Source organism: Pleurodeles waltl, chromosome 9, assembly GCF_031143425.1.
Source record: "Pleurodeles waltl isolate 20211129_DDA chromosome 9, aPleWal1.hap1.20221129, whole genome shotgun sequence".
NCBI classification, from domain to species: domain Eukaryota; kingdom Metazoa; phylum Chordata; class Amphibia; order Caudata; family Salamandridae; genus Pleurodeles; species Pleurodeles waltl.
In genome coordinates, this window is record NC_090448.1 from 570,316,392 (window position 1) to 570,342,054 (window position 25,663).

A 25,663-nucleotide genomic window follows, 5' to 3' on the forward strand; every position below is an offset into this window, starting at 1 on the left:
TCAGGGAAACAGAGGAAACCTCTGTTTCCAGCAAGCGAAAGATAGAACCAGAATGTTTGCTCTGACTTGGTGGGAGCTGTCAAAGCTCCCGCCAAGCCAGAGCCAACAGCTATGTCCCAGGGGTGGGCACCCAGGGACATAGCAGGAACCAGCCCTGGAGTGTGGCGGTCCTGAAGGCCATTATTGGCTCTTTGAGGGGGGCCATGCGACACCCCTTCCATATTTTTGGCGGTGATGGTCCCTGGGGATGAGGGTCCGCAACGGACTCCCTTCCTTATCTTTTCTGAGCACCCTGGGCTGTGAGGGGGGCACCTTGAGACCCTGACCAGTGAGTAGTCACGCTTTACAAATACTGATTGATTGATTGATTAATTGATTAGACCCCCCCCCAATGTTAAATTACTCTCTTGCCCCGGGGAGGTGTTGGTACGCAGGGCTGCAGGGGAGGCCAATGGGGTCCCGCACATTAATTTAATCTTTTGCATTGGGAAGGTGGCAGTCCCTGGTATTTTGGGTGGGCTGTGTGGCCTCCCTGCATTAATTGTTAGTTTAGCCCCAGAGAGGTGGCTGTCCCCTGGGCTGCAGGGAGCCACGCAGCCCCCGCATATAATTGAATCAAAGCCCCGGGGAGGTGACAGTCCTCAGGGCATAAATAAGCCCAGGAGGAGGCCCGGTGCACCCCCTCCTTTAGTTTTTACAACCCCTGGGACCTGGCCCACCCAGGGGCTTTTTTAAAACCAGCACAGGAGCCCATACTTGTTTTTTTTTTTGTTGCCGCGAATTTGCGACATTGTCCTTGTTTTTTTTTAAAGTACTTTTTTGCACTGGTGTGGTTCTTCAGGGACCAAAGCACCGGAGCTAAGGGGTCACGGTGTCCCTACATTGGCCCCTTTTCTTTTTCTTTCACATTTGTTTTAGGGAGTCAGCCAAAACCAAGTCCCAAAATGACTGCTAACTCTTCCTGGTTGGAGTATTGGCAGCCAATCAGCACTCTGCAAATCTCTGCACTAGCTCTTATTATTCACAAAGGGGCATATTTATACTCTGTTAGCGCCGAATGTGCGTCAAAAATTTTGACGCACAATCGGCGCAAACCCTGCCCCATATTTATACTTTGACGTCCGACCCCGCGGGCGTCAAAATTCCACCATGTGCGTCATTTTTTGGAAGGGGGAACCAGCCTTGCGTTAATTATATGCAAGGTAGGCGTTCCCTTCCAAAAAATAACTTTAAGGCCTGTGCCCCATATTTATACTCTGACGTCATTTTGACGCACAGGAGGGGGTGGGCCCTAAAAAACGGCGCACAGCCTGATAGGCGCAGTTTTTTAACGCCTTGGTCAGGCCAGGCGTTAAGGGACCTGTGGGCTCGGAAGGAGCCCAGAGGTGCCCTCCCCTGCCCCCAGGGACACCCCCTGCCACCCTTGCCCACCCCAGGAGGACACCCAAGGATGGAGGGACCCATCCCAGGGAAGTAAAGGTAAGTTCGGGTAAGTATTTTTTTCCTAATTTTTTTGTGGCATGGGGAGGCCTGATTTGGGCCCCCCTACATGGCACTATGCCCAATGACCATGCCCAGGAGACATAAGTCCCCTGGGCATGGCCATTGGCCAAGGGGGCATGACTCCTGTCTTTGCTAAGACAGGAGTCATGTCAATGGAGGTTGGGCGTCAAAAAAAATGGCGCAAATCCGGTTTGAGGCCTGAATTTTGCCTCAGACCTGACTTGCCCCATTTTTTGACGCACAACCCCCACTTTCCCATACGCCGGCGCTGCCTGGTGTGAGTCATTTTTTTTTACGCACACCAGTCCGCAGCGCCGGCTAACGTCATTCCATAAATAAGGCGCCCGCATGGCGCGTTGGAATGGCGTCAGCCGGCGTTAAAAGTTTTGACGCACAACTGCGTTGGTGCAGGTGTGCGTCAAAAAGTATAAATATGGGCCAAAGTCTTTAGGGAGGATCCACAGTCATAGATATACAAATTTGGATTTCCTTTATTTCTTTTTTAACTGATTTACACCAAATAACAAATAGCATATTCTGTGTACCAAGAGCTACCTTTCTGACAAATTTAGTGTAAATCCATCCAGCTGATCAGGCTGTAGTCGTTACTACAATGCTGATGATGTAAAATTTTGTGATGATCAGTTAACTAGGTGTAAATTAAAAAGGGGGTGTCAAACACGTTTTTCCACCAATGCACTTTCAATAGACTGTTTACACAGATGTAGTAACAAAATGGCTTACTGAATTTATATGAATTTTTGGAGGAATATACATTATGGTTTGGAAGGGTCCTTTTTATTATTTGATCTGAATTGATTCAGTTGTTTTTAAGTAATAAGGGACAAAAACATAGCAATATATTGGGCTGCAGTATACAGCAGTACCTTTGTGAGATACCACAGTACATGGAGATGATGGATCACAAAAGCCAGGACCACCGGAATTAAGCAGTAGGGGAGTGCCAAATTATGCGGCAGGGTTGATTAAATTATGTGGCAAGAAAAGGCGAATTATGCCACTCTACAATACCCTAATCCACTCAGCGCCACGCCTCTCCTCATGATGTAATTTGAACTTTTGCAAAAGTACTGTGGTACAAAAGGAATGAATAACAATTATTACTGTATTAAATAGCATTATATGATTTCAAACACATTATTATTTAGAAACATCGTATAAGTTATAGTCAGTAAATCGTAATTATTTGCATAAAAAATCAGCTTAAGTTACACAAGCATCAGAAATTCTTAAGTTAGAGCTATAAATTAAAGTTAGACTTTGTGCACCATACAAAACTTACTATAGCTCGTGCAGCTCGGTACACATTGTTTCTAACTCAATAGCCACACAGCATTAATTATAGCTTGCACCCTCCCCATGCAGTGCTAATACGCTTTTCTATCACATCACTTATAGCACGTAAAATTTTACCATTCATAAAAAGACTCATAACATCTCAAATGACATCATTTATGAGAATTTTGGGCATGGTAGAGAGGCTAGTTATAGCTAATGTAGTGTGGCCAGTGAGTTATATTCTGTTAAATACTTAGCACATTTCTTTAATTCAAGCAAGTCTTCTCCATGCTGTTGCTACCAGAAGTTGTTTCCAGGTTCATTTTCTTGAACTTTTGTGTTGGACCTGGGATGATTTTAGACTTAATACTTAGAAGGAACTCAGATCCTTCTCAACTAGTTACCTATTTTCTTACAGTATGGGTAGATGTGACCCAGGAAGCCAACTAGTACACTTTAATAAGGACTGCTTGCCCCCTCTCATTTCGAGTTTCCATCTGGTTATGCCTACCATTCTAGATCTCATATGTTGAGCTTTTTTGCAGCATAAAGAGAAAATGGGCTAGATTTACCATTCTTTCATGCAACAGAAAGCAGCAAGGGAACTTGATGTGCTGCATTGCATGAGAGGGAGAGAGCAGAAATGCTCCATATTTACAAGGGTATGGAGAATTTCTGCTGGCTCCTTGGGCTGGCAAACTTTATACTACCTAGCATCAATGCAGGCACCCTTGCACCAATAGACTAGCCAGAAAATTAAAACACCACCCACCACTTAGAAATAAAGCTCTATGGCACCAAGCAAGCAAAGCAAGTCATTGTGACCCTCCCAAGAAGATCTTACTTGTCTCTTCCATCAAAGCTTTTATCCAGTCATCCTTCCATCCATACACTGATAATCATGCCACCTTTACATTCTGTTATCCATTAAATTTTCCATCCAACATTCAGTCTGTCACCATTATGTCCATCTGTCAGCCCATCCATATCCAAAACAATCCATCTATCTTCAGACCTATCCATCAAACATATCCATCCTTTCATTTAGTCATACATCCTTTCAGTTATCCATACCCCTTTTCATCCATTCATCCTTCCTTTCAGTCACCCATCCTTTCACTCATTTGTCATTTCACTCAGTGCTTAATTTGTAAATAAAAAGGTGCCGGTGCCCAAAGCCCTCCTCTTAAACATGCGGCTGCTGCAATTAAACATGTGTACCCGGAATACTGAGGCAGTGTAACCTTAAAGCCATCTTGGGCCTCTTCATTCCATATAAAGCCACTCCCTGCCCTTTCAGCTCACTCTAGCAGCTTTCTACTTTCTCTGTTTGTGACGTTTTTCGTTTTTCTCTTCCTCATCTGTCCCATATGTGTCTTTTGGTCGCAGCAAATGCTTGAGGCTGAAGAATAAGCCCTGGCCCTCAAAAATAAGTGCCAGTGCTCAGCATCGGAAACAACAAGCACAAATTAAGCACTGATTTCACTCCAGACACCCTTCCATCGTACATTTTACTCATCCATTCATCCACCCATTAATTCAGCCATCCATCCATACACTCATACATCCACCCTTTGACCCATCTTTCCTCTCATCCATCCATCCATTTACCCTTTCACTCATCCATCCATACATCCTTTCATACAGCCATCCTTCTACCCTTCCTTTCACTCATCTATCTATTCATTCCCTCATCCATACTTTCATTGAATCTTTTACTCATCCATTCATCCATTGTTTCACTCATCCTTTCATCTATTCTTTCACTCATCCATCCATCTACCCTTTCACTCTGTCCACCTATCAATCCATCCTTTACCCTTTCACTCATCGATTCATCCTTTCACTCATTCATCCATCCTTTCTCTCATCATCCATCCAGCCACCCTTTCACTCATCCATCACTCCACTCATTCATCCATGAGTCATGTCCAATCACTTTTTTCTCCCCGGACTGCCAGGTGTAGCTTGAGTGTGACCGAGGACAATGAAAGAAATTCTATTTAAGCCACCAACTCAATATTACAATCCTAGTGCGAACAGCAGCAGATCTAGTCTTGTGGGGAAATGTCAGGTCCCAGCAGGCCCAGGCCCCCAGGAGGCAGTCCCAGGCCCACCGACACACTGGCACTGACTCGAGCTCTTAAGGGCTTTCATTCTCCCACAGCGCGGGACGCCCACCACCATCGGAGCCTGAAGGAGGCTAGGCTGGGCCACCCTCCTAACATTTTCTATTAAGTAGGCACTGTTGGTCCCACTATACTGTTGCATTTATAACTGGGACTGTATTACTGACTTGCTCGATCATCAGGGGACCACCCATATATTGACTATAGTATTATTGATGGGCAAAAGGAAGGTGACTGAAGGTGGGGCAGGGGTGGGACACAAGAAAAAACATAAGAGGCAAAAGCATGCAGCAAATATTCGTGTAATGGAAAGAATCGATAATCTCCTGGTTGAATGTGAGGAAATATTAACCTCTTCCTTTGACAATGTTTCTGAAGGCACCCAGAGTGCGTGCTCCCCAGCTGGCTTGGGGTGTATCACAGGAAAATCCCAGATATGTTTAAAAAAACGTGAGTCACAGGATTCAGCTCCCATAGGGTGGGGGCATGCTATTACCCACATTCCCTCAATACTGGTGATTGAACTATCATATGTTGATAGTGATGTCATTCAGTGTGGCAATCGCTTTAGCCCTCTAAATGACATTTCAGATCCACATGATGATCCTGATATAAGTACCATGGCAGGTGTGATACTAGATGCAAATACAAACCTTATTGTGTCTGAGGACCAGAACACTTCCCACATACAATATCTAAAGTGTAACGTGGCCGAGCTTAAATCTATGGTAAATATTTTAACCTCTATGGTTAAACAGTTAATGCAAAAAGATGCAATGACCATTTTGGATCGTGTCCATAGTTCCAGACGCAGTCCTTTAGGCCCTGTTGCCTAAATTGCCTCTGTCAACCTACAATGAGACTCATACTTGTATTACCTGTCCTGACGCCGTCAGCTTGGTTCCCCGTATTGATCACCATCCAGTCGGCGGAAGAACTGGGAACCCTAAGCAGGTTCCCACATGTTATGGCCTGAGCAGGGTCAGGGAATTAATAGCCTGCTGTCAATTTTCCAAATCTGTGGATCATAATGCCTCCAATCGTGTTGTACACCCTGTTGCCAATTGGTCTAAACCTACCAATGCTGTCATGATGGTCAATGTGCCCAAATTACATCTAGCAGTTCCTAGGGAAGGAGTAAAATCTGTCAGAAATAAGTCTATTCACTGTATCTGTCACGTGAGAGGCTGTTACTCTGTGGTACGTGAGGATATAATTGAGGCAGTTAGAAGGCCTGATCCTGACACACACTATGATGTGATTGAGTTAACATTCAGGGACAAAAATATGGTAGACAATTTGGTGGCCCTAGATGCCAGGACAAGTGCTCCTAAGCATTCTTGCATTCAGTTCAAATACCTTAGGCTTTTCTCCCAGCACAAGGCTTGGCTTACCACCAATTTGGGGTGTAGCCCACCTTATCTAAATGTGAATGATTGACTTGAAGTAATATCTGAGGCCCCTTAAGATCCACCTTCTCGGGTTCCCTCCTCATATGAAGTAATTAGCTCTGGTTCTGGTATTCCCCCTACTCCTGACTCTGAGACCACTCACTCGTCTTCTCTTGATAGATCTCTTCAGTAAACTAAGCACCAGTTGGCCAATTCTGCCAATACCACATCAACTTTTCCTGATAGATCTTACCAGACACTTAGCTAATTGTGCTAACAGTATATATATGGACAGGGCAGCTTCTCAAAGTGTTGGGGTGCGATATGCTTCCTGGAATGGGGCAGGTTTGAGATCTGTTGTCTCCCTTCCAGCCCTTATTTCTTTCATTGAGGACCATGACGTCTGCCTTTTTCAGGAAACTTGGGCAGTCCCCCACTGTTTCATTCTGGCTACTTAAACATCTACACTCCAGCACTTACTGGTCATAGGGGTTTAATTATATGGGCTAGAACATCATTAAACTGCCGTATATCTCAGTTACGCATTGACTACACTGACATATTAGGCATTCGGTTACTATTTGGGGTAAACGTGGGTGTGATTATTCTTAATATTTATGCAAGAGTGGTTGGGGGGGTTTGGCTTCTGATACCATCCGAGTTTTGGAGACGTTCCTAAGGCAATGTCTCCGGCACTTTAAAATCATTGTGGCAGGTGATTTCAATGTCACGTTTGAACCTCTTGACTGGGACGATGTTGGGTTTATTTGTGAGGAGGATCAGGCATGGTCTGTCCCGTCTTTGGACATTCCATACATTATAAGGTGGTTGCAAGTTGCCGTCCAACTGAAAACCCTGACCATTGAATTTGGGCTTAGAGCACTCAATGGCAGGAGAAAATCTGACAGAAAGGGTTGACATACCTTCAACAAGGTCAACCACATAAGTAGAATCGACTATTGCTGAGTTGATATATGATTGTGGCCTCAAGTTATTGATATGATAGTTATTGAGAGAACCGAGAGCATTCACAATCCGCTCTCAGTCCATATGCTTGCCTTGTGTAATCAAATGTCAACATTTAATATCCCCCTTAATCCATCACTGGTTATTAGTATGACTAATGATAAAAGCCACCTAAAGTGGAGTAAAGTATCAGCACGGCCGGATATCATATGCTCTGCAAATACTGTTCTGAGGACTTCATTGGTGCATTTAGAGGCAGGTCTAGTGAGTAAAAAAGTACATCCCATGCTTTATGTTTTGAGAGTTCTGTGTCCCACTTTATACCGGGTACTGACTCTGGTGGTGGAAGGGCCAATGGGAAAAATCAATGGTTTAACAAGGAATGTTGAACTTCAAACAAACTCTTGATCCAGGCCATCAAATCTAAGGATACAGCTGCTATCCGTACAGCTAGGAAGTCTTATAGGTTTGTTGTGTAGCCATTTTCGCTATAGCCCCATGCACGTTAGTTTAATACACTAGGCCGCTGTGCACTTTGACCTAGATATATTTTATTTGGCTTCGCATTGTTATTTTAACAATAACCAGTTTTACGGTCTTGTTTTAATTTCTTCTTTCTAACTGTTTTGCTTAGTTCAGCACTGTGTTCTCAAACAAGACATTCATGATCACTTTGTGCTTCAGTCAAGGATACAGTTTGGTACATTGCCGGTGAACTTGGTAGAAGTTTAGTCTCCAACATTCGTCGAAAATACTCATCCTTACGTAGGGACATTTTCTTAGAACATTAGCTGTGTTATTATAAAAACACTTCCTAGTCCCATTACACATTAAGAGGGAGATTCCAGCCAGGGAACCACGGCTGTATGGTGATTGCTGAATGCTTCGCTGCAGACTACAGGCCTTTGCTCAGGTATGAGGGTCGATGTCCTCCCGAGGGAATCTGAAAGGCAGAATTAGAGCTTAACATGCTGTGCTCAAATTATGACTCAGATAGGAAATAGTCCATCGATTCTAGTGGCAATATGATAGCGTTATTCTTATGCTTCACTCTCATCGTCACCATTTTAATATTGTCATGTTGTGTCATGCTGGTTATTGCAGCTCAAGCTTTGCTATCTAAAATGCAGTTGTTTTATTAAGCCAGTCTTTAAAACTTATACTGCTTTTTATTGTCGTTTATATATGAGAATGAATTGTGGATGAGAGAACCGGATGCGACCTGAGTGACCACAACTTCCCTAAGAAGTATGATATGTCATGCGCTCGGCTGCCCAATCATCTCTACCTTTCGGGAGAGACGAGGCACTGCTAGTTAGCCAGAGCAAAACCCGGATTTGGAGCGACAGGTGTCACCCACTGTGAGTCAGACTCAGTCTCCCACACCGTGGACGATCTTGCTGCTCAAAATCGAGTAGTCTCATAAGAATAACGAGAGCCTACGTGACATGTTTGTTATTTGTAAAACCAAACTCGAGCAAGACAATAAGTGGTGGGCTGCACTAAATTAAGCTTCGCACAAGAAGAACTGTACTAAATTCTGGTCCCTGGCTGCACGTGGCCCTCATAATAGTGTACTGAATGTCACAACGAACATTGCTGCAGCAGAGTGGGTAGACCACTTTAGCCAAATGTACTCTGTCAATCATCTCAGTATGGTAGGCAAATTTGATATGGTCTCTCATACCACTAGTGACCAAACTCCTAGCCCTTCACCGCTGCAATTGTTTACACTTTAGGACGTAGTGCATTCATTAGGTACTCTAAAGCGTGGTAGGGTGTCTGGTCCAGATGGCGCTCCAGCATATCTGTTTCTATCTGATATTGAAGTCTGGTCGAGATTGCTATCATATCCAACGCAATAGAGGTGGGGGCACCAATTCCTGAGTCATGGAAGGGTGCTGTCATAGTTCCCATCATCAAAAAGCTGATAGAGCCCTACCTTGCAATTACAGGCCAATTAGACTATTGGACTGTGTGCAGAAAGTTTTCTGCCACCGTCTTCTGGAGAAGATTCAGGGCTGGATGACTGAGCGTGACATACTTAGTCCATTGTAAGCTCACTTTCGGAAGAATACTTCCACTATCGATCAAACGTTTAGGTTTCTGCACCTATATTGGAAGGCGGCCTTCATTGGTAAGGGGAACCTGCACACTGCCTTTGTTGATTTTAAATCCACGTTGACTTAGTGCCTCGCAATAAGTTGTGGGAAGTTCTCTCTGGGATGACAATCCCCGCCCATATTCTTTACTTGCTAGTACGGCTTCATGAGGGCAACTATGCACATGTTAGGTGGGGCGACCTGGGGCAGCTACTCATAAAATTACATTATCAAGGGGAGTACGCCAAGAGTGTATCCTTTCTCCAACTCTGTTCTCTTCATATATCAATGACATTGTTTCTTTTTACTCAAGGTGGAGGAAGACGTACCATTCTTAGGCACACATAAAGTTCCCGTCTTGCTATTTGCAGATGATACCCTTTTGATATCTAAGACCCTGAGTGGCTTACAGAAACTCCTTACGTGTTTTGAGGAATTCTGTTCCACCCAGGGCTTGGAAATCAAAACCTCCAAAACCAAATTGATGATGTTTAATCCTCTTGATCTTTTTAAGGGAATGTTATACTTGGAGGTACTCCACTTGAGAAGGTGAAGTTGTTTAGCTATCGTGGCCTAATGCTATCGGAGATTTTGTCTTGGAAGCTCAAGATATAGCAACTGTTGAGAAAATCTTCCTAAAAAGCTTGTCTCTCTTCCCTTGAGTACTCCCCTGCTTCCTCTTTTTAAGGACTTGGGCATTAAAAGTATAGGTTAGAAGGCTGGCTTATGCCCTCTCTTGTACTGTATGCAGCTTTGGATTACACCAGCTTGCCCCTTTCACTGTAGCCCTGCAGGCCACAATGGAAACTGATTGCTCCCTTAGCATCCCTTGGCTCAGATACACCAACGAGCAACTATACACACTTGGGCTCAGAGAATTCTGTGATTCTCCAACTACTGCTCCATTCCCGTTGAAACCTGAGCTTAAAAAACAGCACTGGAGGATGGTAGACTCTGAGGAGTTGGGGGTAGCACTCCACTCCAAACTGTCACGTGACATTGACTACCTGAAAGATATATGTAAATATGAGGCTTTCTGGAACACAATTTTGGTCCCCAGTGACAAGACGTTGTACTTCCAGTTTCGTGTAGGAACCTTACCACTAAGATCGTTTACTAGTCATTGGTCCTCAGAGGGGGTAACCACTTGTCCAGCTTGTAATGCTCCTAACCAAAACCTGCCTCATGTTTTATTCATTTGCCCTGCTTATATAACCCCTCGCAGGAAATGGCTTGCTCCTGTTTGTAGGCTGCTGGGAGTTCGTAGGTCCTTTGCTGCTCTCTGAATCCTTAGATCAGACACTCACTTGGCACTGGTTACCGCTGTTGCCAAGTTTCTTGGAGCTATGTGGACTCTTAGAGCAAAACTTGTATCTGTACTTACATGATGTGTTTGCATGAATAGTTATGTATTGAAGTACACTCATGAGGAGCTTTTAGGTTTTTATTTTTTTACAAAATGTATTGTAATGACTTTATTCTAATACATATATATTTATTTATCTATTTCTTTGTATTGCTTTGTGGTTTTATGGCTCTCGTGGCTGAAATAAAGTCTATGATGATGGCAGCTAGCCGTTCATCTTTTAACTAACATGAGCTTCCATCCATCCATTCACCCAATCATTTACCCTTTCACTCATCCATCCATCCTTTTACTCGCTTATTTATCCAACCATTCAGCTTTTCACTCTTCCATCCTTCCACCCTTTCCTCTAGCCATCCATCTATACTCCTTCATTCATCCATCCATCCATTCTTTCACTCATCTAACGTTACATTCGTCCTTTCATTCATCCACACATCCATCTATGCATTAATTCACCCTTTCACTCATCCACCATAAATGTATCCTTTCACTCATCATCCACCTTTTCACCCACTTATCCATCCGTCCTTTCACTCATCATCCATCATCCATTGTTTCACACATTCATCCTTCCCCCTTTTACTCAACCATCCTTACATCCATCCTTTCACTCATTCATCATGCATCTATCATTCACCCCTTCACTCACCCACCCTTCCACCATTCCATCCATGCATCCATCCATCCATTCATCCAGTCGCCTTCCCACCTGTAAGGAAATGGCTCCCTGTTGCAATTACCCCCCACTTTTTGCCTGATACTGATGCTGACTTGACTTAGAAGTGTGCTGGGACCCTGCTAACCAGGCCCCAGCACCAGTGTTCTTTCACCTAAAATGTACCATTGTTTCCACAATTGACACACCCCTGGCACATAGATAAGTCCCTTGTAAAAGGTACCAGTGGTACCAAGGGCCCTGTGACCAGGGAGGGGTCCCTAAGGGTTGCAGCATATGTTGTGCCACCCTAAGGGACCCCTCACCTAACACATGCACACTGCCATTGCAGATTGTGTGTGTTGGTGGGGAGAAAAAGGCAAAGTCGACATGGCATCCCCCTCAGGGTGCCATGCACACAAAATACTGCCTGTGGCATAGGTAAGTCACCCCTCTAGAAGGCCTTACAGCCCTAAGGCTGGGTGCACTATACCACAGGTGAGGGCATAGCTGCATGAGCAATATGCCCCCTACAGTGTCTAAGTCTATTCTTAGTACAGTTGTGGCCATATTAAGTATATGGGCTGGGAGTTTGTCAAAAACGAACTCCACAGTTCCATAATGGCTACAGTGAATACTGGGAAGTTTGGTATCAAACTTCTCAGAATAATAAACCCACACTGATGCCAGTGTTGGATTTATTAAAGAAATGCACATAGAAGGCATCTTAGAGATGCCCCCTGTATTTTACTCAATTGTTCAGTGCAGGACTGACTGGTCTGTGCCAGCCTGCTGCTGAGAGACGAGTTTCTGAACCCATGTGGTGAGCACCTTTGTGCTCTCTGAGGACAAAAACAAAAGCCTGCTCTGGGTGGAGGTGCTTCACACCTCCCCCTGCAGGAACTGTAACACCTAGCAGTGAGCCTCAAAGTCTCAGGCTTGGTGTTACAATGCCCCAGGGCAGTCCAGCTAGTGGAGATGCCCGCCCCCTGGACACAGCCCCCACTTTTGGCGGCATGTCCAGGGGAGATAATGAGAAAAACAAGGAGGAGTCACCCACCAGTCAGGACAGCCCCTAAGGTGTCCTGAGCTGAGGTGACCCCTGCCTTTAGAAATCCTCCATCTTGGTTTTGGAGGATTCCCCCAATAAGAATAGGGATGTGCCCCCCTCCCCTCAGGGCGGAGGCACAAAGAGGGTGTAGCCACCCTCAAGGACAGTAGCCATTGGCTACTGCCCTCCCAGACCTAAACACCCCCCTAAATTCAGTATTTAGGGGCCCCAGAACCTAGGAAACTAGATTCCTGCAACCTGAAGACGAAGAAGGACTGCTGACCTGAAGCCCTGCAGAGAAGACGGAGACACCAAGGGGCATATTTATACTGTGTTTGCGCCGAATGTGCGTCAAAAATTTTGACGCACAATCGTCGCAAACCCTGCCCCATATTTATACTTTGACGTCCGACCCGCGGGTGTCAAAATTCCACCATGTGCGTCATATTTTGGAAGGGGGACCCAGCCTTGCGTTAATTATATGCAAGGTAGGCGTTCCCTTCCAAAAAATGACTTTAAGGCCTGTGCCCCATATTTATACTCTGACGTCATTTTGACGCACAGGAGGGGGTGGGCCTTAAAAAACGGCGCACAGCCTGATGGGCGCCGTTTTTTAACGCCTGGGTCAAGGCAGGCGTTAAGGGACCTGTGGGCTCGGAAGGAGCCCAGAGGTGCCCTCCCCTGCCCCCAGGGAGACCCCCTGCCACCCTTGCCCATCCCAGGAGGACACCCAAGGATGGAGGGACCCAACCCAGGGAATTAAAGGTAAGTTCGGGTAAGAATCTTTTTCCGATTTTTTTGGTGGCACAGGGGGGGCCTGATTTGGGCCCCCCTACATGCCACTATGCCCAATGACCATGCCCAGGGGACATTAGTCCCCTGGGCATGGCCTTTGGGCAAGGGGGCATGACTCCTGTCATTGCTAAGACAGGAGTCATGTCGATGGAGGTTGGGCGTAAAAATAAATGGCGCAAATCCGGTTCGAGGCCTGAATTTTGCCTCAGACCTGACTTGCCCTATTTTTTGACGCACAACCCCCATTTTCCCATTCGCCAGCGCAGCCTGGTGTGAGTCATTTTTTTTTACGCACATCAGTCCGCAGCGCCGGCTAACGTCATTCCATAAATAAGGCGCCCGCATGGTGTGTTGGAATGGCGTTAGCCGGCGGTAAAATTTTTGATGCACAACTGTGTTGGCGCAGTTGTGCGTCAAAAAGTATAAATATGGGCCCAACTGCTTTGGCCCCAGCCCTACAGGCCTGTCTCCCCACTTCAAGAAAAACTGCAACAGCGACGCGTCCCCCAGGGTCCAGCGACCTCTGAAGTCTCAGAGGACTAACCTGCACCTAAAAGGACCAAGAACTCCTGAGGACAGCGGCCCTGTTCCACAAAGACTGAAACTTGCAACAAAAAAACAACTTTTAAAGGACTCCACGTTTCCCGCCACCTCCGGCTCGACCTGCGGAGAAACACCTCTATAGGGAGGACTCCCTGGCGTCTGCAACCCTAGGAGTAGCCAGAGTTGACCCCCCTGAGCCCCCCAGCGACGCCTGCAGAGAGAATCCACAGGCTCCACCTGACCGCGACTGCCTGCTTCAAAGAACCCGATGCCTGGGAAACACACTGCACCCGCAGCCCCCAGGACCTGAAGGATCCAACCTCCAGTGCAGGAGCGACCCCCAGGTGGCCCTCTCCCTTGCCCAGGTGGTGGCTACCACGAGGAGCCCCCCCTCCCCTTACCTGCCTGCATTGCTGAAGAGACCCCTGGGTCTCCCATTAAAACCAATTGCAAACCCGACGCCTGTTTGCACTCTGCACCCGGCCGCCCCTGTGCCACTGAGGGTGTACTTTTTGTGCTGACTTGTGTCCCCCCCAGGGCCCTACAACACCCCCCTGGTCTGCCCTTCCGAAGTCCTGGGTACTTACCTGCTGGCAGACTGGAACCCAGGCACCCCCTTCTCCATTGAAGCCAATGCGTTTTGGGCACCACTTTGACCTCTGCACCTGACCGGCCCTGAGCTGCTGGTGTGGTAACTTTGGGGTTGCCCTGAACCCCCAACGGTGGGCTACCTTGGACCCAACTTTGAACCCTGTAAGTGCTTTACTTAACTGCAAAACTAACCAATACTTACCTCCCCCAGGAACTGTTGAAAATTGCACTGTCTAGTTTTAAAATAGCTTATTGCCATTTATTGCCAAAACTGTACATGCTATTGTGTTGATTCAAAGTTCCTAAGATACCTGAGTGAAATACCTTTCATTTAAAGTTTTGTTAGATCTTGAACCTGTGGTTCTTAAAATAAACTAAGAAAATATATTTTTCTGTACAAAAACCTATTGGCCTGGAATTGTCTTTGAGTGTGTGTTCCTCATGTATTGCCTGTGTGTATACAACAAATGCTTAACACTACCCTCTGATAAGCCTACTGCTCGACCACACTACCACAAAATAGAGCATTTGAATTATCTCTTTTTGCCACTATCTTACCTCTAAGGGGAACCCTTGGACTCTGTGCACGGTATTTCTTACTTTGAAATAGCACGTACAGAGCCAACTTCCTATACCACCCTTTCACGTTAATTATGAGCCGCTGCCGGTCGAGTTGCAGACAGAAGAGGTGCATCAAAAACCCCATCCTGGCTGCAGCTGCCATACTGGGGGATTGACGATGTCCCAGCCTTGCACCATAGTGCAAAGAGGTCTGTGCTGCTGGAAGGACTGTTTCGGTGCTGGAAGGGACACCTTCCTGCACAAAACAATGCTTCGAGCCATATTCCTTTTTCTATGTGTGCTGCAGAAGAGGAATTAACGTGGAGAAATACAAATATATCTCCTTGTTACACTTCTGTCAGATACGTACACGGTTTTGGTGCAAACCCAGGTTTGCAAGTCTTTGTAAATCTGGGTTCGCATCAAAATACACTGGAGGATGCATGGGAATGCCCATGCTCCACCCATGTTATGGTTATCCAAAGCAAGGCATTGCTTTGTATTTACTAAACCATACAAAGCCTTACAAAGTGGCTTGGCATAGCTTAGTAAATCCTGGATAAGGACTTACTTTGCCCTACGATGACTTGTGTCATGCAAGTGGTTGCATTGCATGTGGCTACAGTACTCTCAATGATTCATACTAAAATTGGAAGATTATAAATAGAGTGATATCCGACAGGGCAATCTGGAGTCAGAGGTTTCTTTTTAGAAAAATGAGCATAACCGCCAATAGGTTTGAGAGTTTGGAGAAGATATCTTCTTTCAAAGAGCTGTAAATGGATGTGTGAAGATGGGGTTAGATGTAATACCGTAGTTCGTTGTGTTGCCCTCAAGGCAAGGATCCAGCAAAAACAAGCATCCTGTCTTGCTAGTTTCTAAACTGGCTTTGCCATCTGGGATGCTCATGTGACTTCCCTGTCAATTCTTTACCTTAAGTACTGTTCCTTGAAGTTAGGTTTGCAACCTATGAGGTTTGAATACTGCAGTTCTAAGAGGCATTAAATATCGAAGCCATCTTCTCTACTATAAGGTCACAAAACAGTCACTGAGCTGGAAACAAAAAGCAAAGTGCAAAAGAGAAAGGAAACCAGCTTCAAAATATTAAGACCAGAAGAAACCTTGGATTGAGGTACGTGCTAAAACCAATGTTGACTGTTTAATTTGTAAAAAAAACAAATAAGTAAATACATAATAAATAAATAAGTGATGCAACTGCGGAATATCAAAGCTGCACAGTCTTGATTCCTCCTTCTACATTTTTACATCTATCAACCTTTGCTTCCATTTTCATATATTTTTCTTGCTCTTTCTTTCTCATATAATTCTTTGTTTTTTACTCTGGATCATAGTCTGATGATCAGAAATACGTTCTAAACATGAGTGCTGGTGCCCACCACCTGTAACCAATGGCTTAAAGTAAGCAATGCCAAGGTCACACCAGCACATTAACTCTGTAGCCTGAGCAACAATTATACTAGGCAGTACAGAATACACCATCAGTCCTTAGTCTACTTGTTTCTTGTTTCCCACCAGCTCTGAAGTTAAATTTCACTTGTCTTCACATCTAGTATCATTGTGCTCCCATGGAATTAATTAAATGCTAAAAAAAACAAACAAATAATTTCACTATACCTATCTTTTCCCCCAACATACCTTCGATTTCCGGGTGCCTGAGAAGGATCATGATGCCATATCGCAAAGTCGTGCTGACTGTCTCAGTACCAGCGAAGAAGAGGTTGACCGTAGATACCACAAGGTTTTCGTTATGGAATTCAGTCTCTGTGTTCTCTTTCTCCTGCAATCAACAAGACCAAGAGGTGTTTAGGGAAACCAGGAGATTGGCATTCACAGGGCAGGATTTAGCTTTCCCCGAAACGATCTTAGTTCTAAACCTAGGGCAGTGGTCTTCAAACTTCTTAATGCCGCCCTCCCCTGTGTAAAAAAAAAAAATTATCGGGCCTCCTCAATTTTTTACAATTATCTGTTAAATTGGCAATGTTTAAATATGCCCAAACATACTTAAACATTGCAGTTAATTTCTGTTACCCCTTTTACACATACTCCCATTCAAGATATCCATGACAAAAGATTGTAGTAATGGCCCATTGCAAAGTGGACTACAGCAGCTCATTTTGATAAATTACATCAAAGTATGATGCTTGACCAGTTTTAGAGTATCACCTCTCATCAGCCAAGTAATCTGGAATCCAGTGGCACAGTGAGCAACGGACTCACGTCTAGCCATACCCTGGCATGTTGAGGTGACTTTAGTGACACAAAAGGATGATGGACGGAGTGCAGAAAATGTCCAAACACTCACCCCAGTCGCAGTTCTGTGTTAAACCCATCATTCTTTTGCTTAATATGCCACCCTAGTTCAGACCCAGCCATAAGCAAATCAGTCTTGACCTTCTTCCCATGGGAGCAGCCCAGCCCGAACTGCCAGACCAGAGACAAGCATCCTGTGACTTGTTTTGGGGTATCATCCCTCATCAGCTAGTCTAGCGTGAATCCAGTTACAGAGTAAGCAAGAGGCCCACGTCTGGGCACACCCTTTGTCCCAGGGTGCCTGGGAGCAGGGTCAAGACTGATTTGCATATGGCTGAGTTCCAACTGGAAGGGCCTGGTGTGCTAAAAAAGATGGCTTTAACCCTAATATGTGAATGGGAGTGAATGTTTGATTTGTTTGCATTCTTTCCATCATCTGTTCTTTTTGCATGTGTTGCCATAAGTGGAAAGGGTATGCCCAGACAAGGGTCGGTAGCTCTCTATGCAACTAGATTCAAGCTAGCCTGGCTGATGAGGGCGTGATACCCTGAAACTGGTCCCAGAATGTTTGTTGCTGTTCCTGGGAGGACTTGGCATGGTAATTTGGGCTGGACTGTTCCCATGGGGAGCAGCGTCAAGACTGATTTGTCTATGGCTGCGTCCAATCTGGAATAGCATTGTGTGTAAAAAAGATGGATTTAACCCAGATCTATCACTGGGAGTAAATGTTTGATTTGTTTCACGTTCAGGCCATCATCTGTTCTTTTTGCATTTGAAATATATAAAGGCACTGGGGAAGTAAAGACATTTTTGCCAAGGTCATGCTGCTCCTGAACAACAGTTGAAGAGTGTTCAAAAACCACTTAGACATTTTAAGGCCTTCCAGATCTTGCTCCACGTTGAGGTTATAGTTCTCTGTCTCATCTCACACCACCTGCATCACCAAAAGAGTATGATCCAATCCAAACCAAAACAGTTAGGGGTCTTTTAGATCCCAGTTCATTCCCATCTAAAACAGTTTGGATGTTCTGTAATTTATACACAATCCTGATACTTCCTCAAACTCCTCTAGGATACTTGTTAGGTTTGGCACTGAGTAATTTGGCTGTGGCCGAAATATATGATTGCATCATGTTCACAAAGGGATAATCCTCACCTGTATTAGCGTACGTAAAACCTCTTGTGTTGACTCAAGGAGTGTCATAGGATTCCATATAAACATCCAGTAGTTTTTCTACCAATAGATCGACATAATTCTCATATAAATCGATGAATAAGCTGTCCATGTCTGGGGCCTTAGCCATGGATTGTATATCTGTAGTTATTTCTTCTTTGGTAGGTGGGGCGTTTAACTCTTCCTGCTGCTCAGTAGGGACTGTAGTGACAGGCAGCCCAGTTAGATAGTCTTGCATTTACTGCATACATATACCTATGTGAGTATGTTATAGCATATTCCCGGTACACTGATGTTCTAGGAACAGTATGAAGTCATACTCTCTTTGATCACTGATAAAGTTGAACTCTTATGCTTCAGAACCTATTGTTGCTGTATCATTTTATGTTTAACATATTAATTGTAGAAATGAAATATGTAAAAAAAGATTGCTTTTCCTATTCTAAATCCATTCCCACAAACTTTGAAGAAAGTGTTTATATTGGTAGTTGAATTTCCTATTGTACGAGTCTTTCTCCAATCCCTCAAACATTCAGTAGTATGGAATGTGCATATTTGAGGGGGTGTAGATCTATTATTTTAACTCCAATCCCACAAACAATTGGGGAAATGCCTATATATGATGGAGGCTAGATCTACTATGTAACTCCTACTCAATAATCATTGAGTAAAGTGCATATTTGAAAAAAAGGGTAGAATTACTATTAATATTCCATTTCCAATCCAACAAACAATGGGATCAAGAATAAAGTTGTGAGTCAAATTTTCTAGCCCAGCTTCAACCCGAACAATATTGGGAAAAATACAAACATTTGTTGGTGCTCAGATTTACTAACTAACTCCAATCCAACCAACATATGAGGAAAGTGTATATACCGGATTAGGGCAGGGAGTGAGAGGACTGTTTTACAATTTTCAACCTTAATCCGGCCAACACTGTGGGAAGTCCATATATTCGAGACAGGGACTAGCTTTAATGTTCAAACTCCAACCCACAAATACTGTGAAAAATATATATAGAATAAGTGCAGCTGGGAGCATATTTACTGTTCTAACCTCAGCCCTACAAACATTGGGAGAAGTGCATATATATGGATAAGAGATGTGAGTTGCCGTTCTAACTCCAATCAAACAAAAACGGGGAAAAGTGTATTGATTGGTAGGAGCAGAATTACTCTTCCAAATTCAATCCAAAAAACGTTATTAAAATATTTTTAACAATTGTATTAAAATAATATTGTAAAAAAACAATTATAAAATGATTCTCTCATATTATATCTGTGACCAAACTTTATCGAAAATCGAAAATATATCATATATTTTATTTCATATATATGTAATTATATGTAATTGTAGAATAAATATAAAATCGTCCAAAAGAATAGATCCATACACACATGTAACTAGAATAATGCAAATACCAATAAATATTTTGAATTTTAACAAATGTAAATACAACTCAATAAATAACTTTCCCCTGTTTTTTTATTTAATTATAAAATAATGTTCAAATGAATAATTGATAAGCACATTAATAGCATTTTAATGGTGTAAAATCTATTTGAATGATTAACCACTATAAGAAAATACTACCCACCCTCACCCAATGCACAACTCATTTAATACAAACATTAGTTTTTAATTAACCCAATGTTAACATGTACAATGTTTACAATTATTGTTGCATCATTAGATTCAAGTTATAAATATTACCTTTATATTAGTTGAAATAACTTAAAAATAAATCCCTAACCGCAAAACACACAATATATCCCACAACTTGTAAAAAAAAATGAAAAACTCAATTATAATTAGCTCAAATTAGACAGACAATTTCCAAAATGAATACATAAATAAGTATTTCAAGAATGATTCATGTATAAATATTTAAATTTGAAATATTAACCACCAAAACCTGCAAAATAACTCACATCCCGTAAAATCATTATTAAAATGAATTAAATGTAAATTTCCAATAAAAACTAAGAAAAATACCTTTATATGTAAAATATTGACAAACTACGCCATACGATGTTAAACACATTATTTTAAGTACATCAATATTATTGTATAGTATCTTTCAGACATCAAAAATGTTTACTACAAGAAAAACCTCTATACTTAGCTTCAACATTATGTCCCACAATATTTTTACAGTCACAATATTTTGACCATGATGTTATGGTTATCCAGTATTTTGGAGTTGATATCCAGCTACCATATGTTGTATTGTTTATGTTGTTGTCTGGCTCGCGCTGGTTAGCGCGAGCCGGAGAACAAAGGAATGTGAGGGAGGAATGTTGGGGAGTGCGAGGAGACGGTTGGAGAGCAGACCGGAGGCGAGGAAGTAACTGGTCTGTGTGCTGCGGCCGGGTTTTTTTTAATGTATTGGAATAAATTGAATTTACCAGTTGAGACCACGCTGCTGGAGTCCGTTATTTCACCTAAGAAGATTCACAACAAATTTGGCGACGAGTTGCGCCTCCCCGGCTTCCACGCGTATTGATGTTTCCTCTCCGCCTTGCTGAACTTGACTGCTGCTTTAGGACCTATATTTTTTTTTCTTCGTGTTTCATTTTGTTTGGTGGTTCCTTGGCGAGCGGAGCGGCGCGAGCAAGGCAGCGCGAGCGTCCTTTAATCTACGGACGCGCATGCTCAATGTGCGTTTCCTTGTCAACGTCACGGAAGCGGAGCACCATGATGCGAGCGTCTCCAAGGAGACAGAGACGCTAGCCAGGTCATTTAGAGAGGTTCTCCGCACGCTGCGTAACACTGTGCGATTTTGGGTGGTACAGCGCATTTGGTATATAAAGTAAGACTGTGCTACAATGTCAGTGTAGAATCTCTGACAGCTATTCTGTCAAACTTCGGTTTTTTTGGATTTATACTTGTTTAAGTGACATAACATAATTACTTATGGCTTCAAGTAATTTGAATTTACCACCACCTCAACCTTTCATACCTGGATCTAGTGATAATTCCACAAAGTGGCAAGAATGGCGGGAATATTTTTTTAATTACATTTCTACGTGTGATGAAGAAAATGATTTTTCTGCCGATAAAAAGAAGAAAATTCTATTACATTGTCTGGGACCGCTTGGTTTGAAAACCTACAATAGAATTGAAAAGAAGCATAGAGAGCATGGTGATGTTTTTTGTCATGCTTTAGAAGATTTAGATAGATACTATGCTCCTACTGTTTGCGTTGGTATTGATCGTTACAAATTTTACCATAGGAAACAGGAGAAGGAAGAAACCATTGAGGAATATGTTTCAGCTTTAAAGAATTTGGCTTTAACATGTAGGTTTGGTGTCTTGCACGATGAACTTATAAGGGATCAGATTGTTATGCATGCAGCAAATCGGCATATACAGGATTGTTTATGGACTAAAGGAGAGTCGTCTTTACAGGAAGTCATCGATGTTGTTAAAAAAGCAGAACTGACTGGAAGATGTGCAAAAGCGGTTCTACAGGGGAGTAAAAAAAATGATGACACGTGTCCTGGATCTGACATTCTTGTAAACAATATTAGGGAGGTTAAATATGGGTCTGACAAGTTTTCAAAGAAAGACGACACCAGTAAAAATAAAAAGCAAACCAAGAAGGATTTTAGTAAAAAGAATGTTACATGTTTTAGATGTGGTTTGATGGGTCATTATGCCAACGATAAAAACTGTCCTGCCAGGAACCAGAAATGTTCTGGTTGTGGCATCAGTGGTCATTTTGTTAAAGTTTGCAGGAGGAAAAAAGATTCGGCGATAAAACTTTTAGAGAGTGCAACGGACTCAGCTTCTTACTCTGACAGTGACGACAGGAATATGTGGGTACTCAATGTAAAGGATCATGAATCTTCAACACTGGATTTTCCGCGGAAAAAAACGAAATGCGACATTTCTATTGGGGATATCACTATCACTTTCACTGCTGACTCTGGTTCGCCTTATACTATTGTAAATGAACTGGTTTGGTTAAAAAAAAATTAACATGTTATTGGTGGGGTTCTAGACAGTCCTGATATCTCTCCTAGAAGTTTTACTGGAGAGCCAATCCAGTTGATAGGGTACAAGAAATTGTTATTTTCTTTCAAAGACCGTAAGGCAGAATGCAAATTGTATGTTTCTAAGACTGGACCTTCGGTTTTAGGCTGGTGGGATCAGGGAGCGCTTGGAATAGTCCTAGATCCAAACAGCTTGGAACCAGTGTCCGTTATACAGGGTGGTGAGATGAGTGATGCAACTATTAGGGATTTGTTTCCACGAGTATTTTCGGGGACTATAGGCATGTTAAAAAAATTCCAACACAAAATCATACTTAAGGATAACGCTGTACTGGTAATACACAAGGCCAGGAATATTCCCATAAGTATTAGAGACGAAGTGTCTGGAGAATTAGAAAAATTATTGCAAGCTGGTATTATTGAGCAGGTGGAATCATCCGATTGGATTTCGCCATTGGTTGTAGCGAGACGTTCCAATGGCAAGTTAAGATTGTGTGTGGATCTTAGGGACCTCAATAAAAATATTTTGGTAGATCAATTTCCATTACCTAAGATCAGCGAAGTGTTAGCACTTACTAAAGGTAAAGAATGGTTTACCACAATCGACTTGACTTCAGCGTATCACCAGATTTCTTTGCATCCTGAAAGCCGTAGATTGACCGCATTTATTACACCATTTGGGTGTTATCAATTTATTAGGGTGCCATTTGGGTTGGCATCTGCGGCTGCTATGTTTCAAAGGCTGATGTTTACATTATTTTGTAAGGTGCGTGATGTATTTTTTTTCAAGATGACATATTAATTATGGGAGATACGAGAGATAATCACAATGCCAAAGTTAGAAAAGTTCTCCAGGTGTTGGAAGATAATGGACTTACTGCAGAATATAGCAAATGCAAAATTGCTAGGCGAAGTGTCACATATTTGGGACATGAAGTTAGTGGTAATGGCATCCAACCTAAAGCTAGTTTAATACAGGCCATTAAAAAATCACCTGCACCTACAAACAAGGATGAAGTTAGGGCGTTTTTAGGCTTGGCAGAGTATTATGCCAAGTTTGTCCATAATTTTTCGCAAAAAACTTTTCCCATTAGGCAATTGCTTAAGAATAGGTGTGTATTCAAGTGGTCTGTGGAGTGTGAAAGGGCTTTTGAAATAATTAAAAGAGACATTATTCAGGCACCTGCTCTACAAGGATTTGACCCAAACTTGCAAAGCATTGTTACTACGGACGCTAGTAGTAAGGGGTTGGGAGCTGTACTCTCACAAATGAATGAGAATAATGAGAAATGCGTAATTGCATTTGCTTCCCGTTCGATAACTGATGCTGAAGCAAAATATTCGGTCATAGAGAGGGAAGCTCTTGCATGTGTGTGGGGCTTGGAACATTTCAGGGCATTTGTTTGGGGTACTAATGTCATTTTGCGGAGTGACCATAAACCACTCACCAAGGTCTTAACAACTAAAGGTTTGTTCAAGGCTTCACCACGAATAGCTCGGTTATCTATAAGATTACTAGATTATAAGTATGAGGTATGTTATGTGCCGGGGGTCAAGAATAAAATTGCTGATTTCCTAAGTAGGATGCCCCTTGTTAATACGAAAGATAGTGTGGCGGGTTTGGAAGATTGTTGGGTGGCCGATATTGTACAAGATGTTCAGGGTATTACTGATGATGAATGGGATAAGGCTGTGGAGGAAGATCTAGTTTTAAACAATGTTCGAACCATGTTGTGTGAAGGATGGCCTCATAAAAAAAATTTGGATGAGAATTTCAGACGATTTTGGGAGGTGAAGGATGAATTGTCTGTTGAGGGGAACAAGTTAATGCGTAATGGGAAATTAATACCTCCTGAAGTACTTAGAAATAAGGTTTTAGATTTGTGTCATGACGGCCATCTAGGTATATCCAAAACAAAAAGTAAAATTAAACAATTGTATTGGTGGCCAGGAATAGATGTGGCTGTGGAAAGAATGGTAAGAGAATGTTTTTTATGCAATGATTCAGAGAAGACTTTATCAACATTTAGACCACCGCTAGTTCCTATTAGGTGTCCTGATATGCCTTGGGAAAAAATTGGTTTAGATATTGCTGGTCCTATACATGCAGATGGTGAGTGCAAATATATAGTGGTGATGTATGATCATTTTTCTAAATGGCCTGAAATCAGTATCATGACCAAGGTTGATTCTGGTTCCATTGTGAATTTTTTGGATATGGTTTTCCTAAGAGAAGGTTTCCCCAAAGCTGTAGTTACGGACAATGGACCGCAATTCATTTCTGATAAGTTTAAGAATTTTTTATCGAGGTGTGGCATTAAACACATAACTACGTCCAATTATCACCCGGCTGGTAACGGTGCTGTTGAGCGCTTTAACAGAGTGTTGAAGAACAGCATACAGCTGGCAGTAAATGCAAAACTAAGTTGGGAAAAAGAAGTTTGGAGAACTGTTTGGTCATACAGGACCACACCTTGTAATTCTACGGGGCACTGTCCTTTCGAGATTATGAGGGGAAGAATTCCGTTATGGAAGGATAACATTGGTTGGATGAAGGATGGTAGGAAGAGTGGTTGGACTGTGGAAGGTGTTAGGAACAACATTAAAATGGCGCAGACGCGTTCAAAAGGAAACTATGATATAAAACACAAGTGCAAAATGGTGAATATACAAATAGGTGATTTGGTTAGGGTGAAAGTTCCAGGTTTCAAAAAATATGGAGCGGGTAAATACTATCCTCCTTTGAAAGTTTTGAAAATTTTGTGTAATGCAGTGCTACTTGAAGATGGAAAAGTGTGGCATTTAAGCAGGGTTTCCCCATATAAAGGAGAGGGGAAGAAGAGTATGATTGGAACTAAATGGTTTGTGGATGATGAGGTTAGTAATGACATGTCCTCACAATGTGAGGTTCCAGTTCGACATGCCAATGAGACGCAAGTGGTTGGAGGCAACGGAGTTTCTATGCAAAGTGATGAGGTAACAGAAAAAAGAAAAAAGAATGTTCAAGAAGAAGGTATGACAAGCTTAGAGAGTAGATTTAGTAGGTGTGGCAGGGAAATCACAAGACCACGAAAGTTAAGAGAATATGTATGCAACTAAGTCCAAATTCATTATAAAATTAAATAGTTAAGATAGGATTTTGTAGTCATTAGACATTGTGGGGTATTGTTGGAATAAGTAATGATGCTGTTTATACTTGATATATATGGAAAAAAATATATATATATTTTTAGTGTAAGGGGAAAGATGTGTTGTATTGTTTATG

The 25,663-nt window shown here is 42.8% G+C and overlaps 1 protein-coding gene across 1 annotated transcript in view; it reads right to left on the bottom strand.

The window, feature by feature from the left end:
* The window catches only part of LOC138259672 (cytochrome P450 2F3-like), a 159,728-nt gene that overhangs the window by 44,378 nt on the left and 89,687 nt on the right, over positions 1–25,663 (bottom strand). Inside the window, exon 6 of the mRNA XM_069207545.1 lies at positions 16,612–16,753. Within this exon, the coding sequence (XP_069063646.1) occupies positions 16,612–16,753 (142 nt within the window). The remainder of the gene's footprint in view (positions 1–16,611; positions 16,754–25,663) is intronic.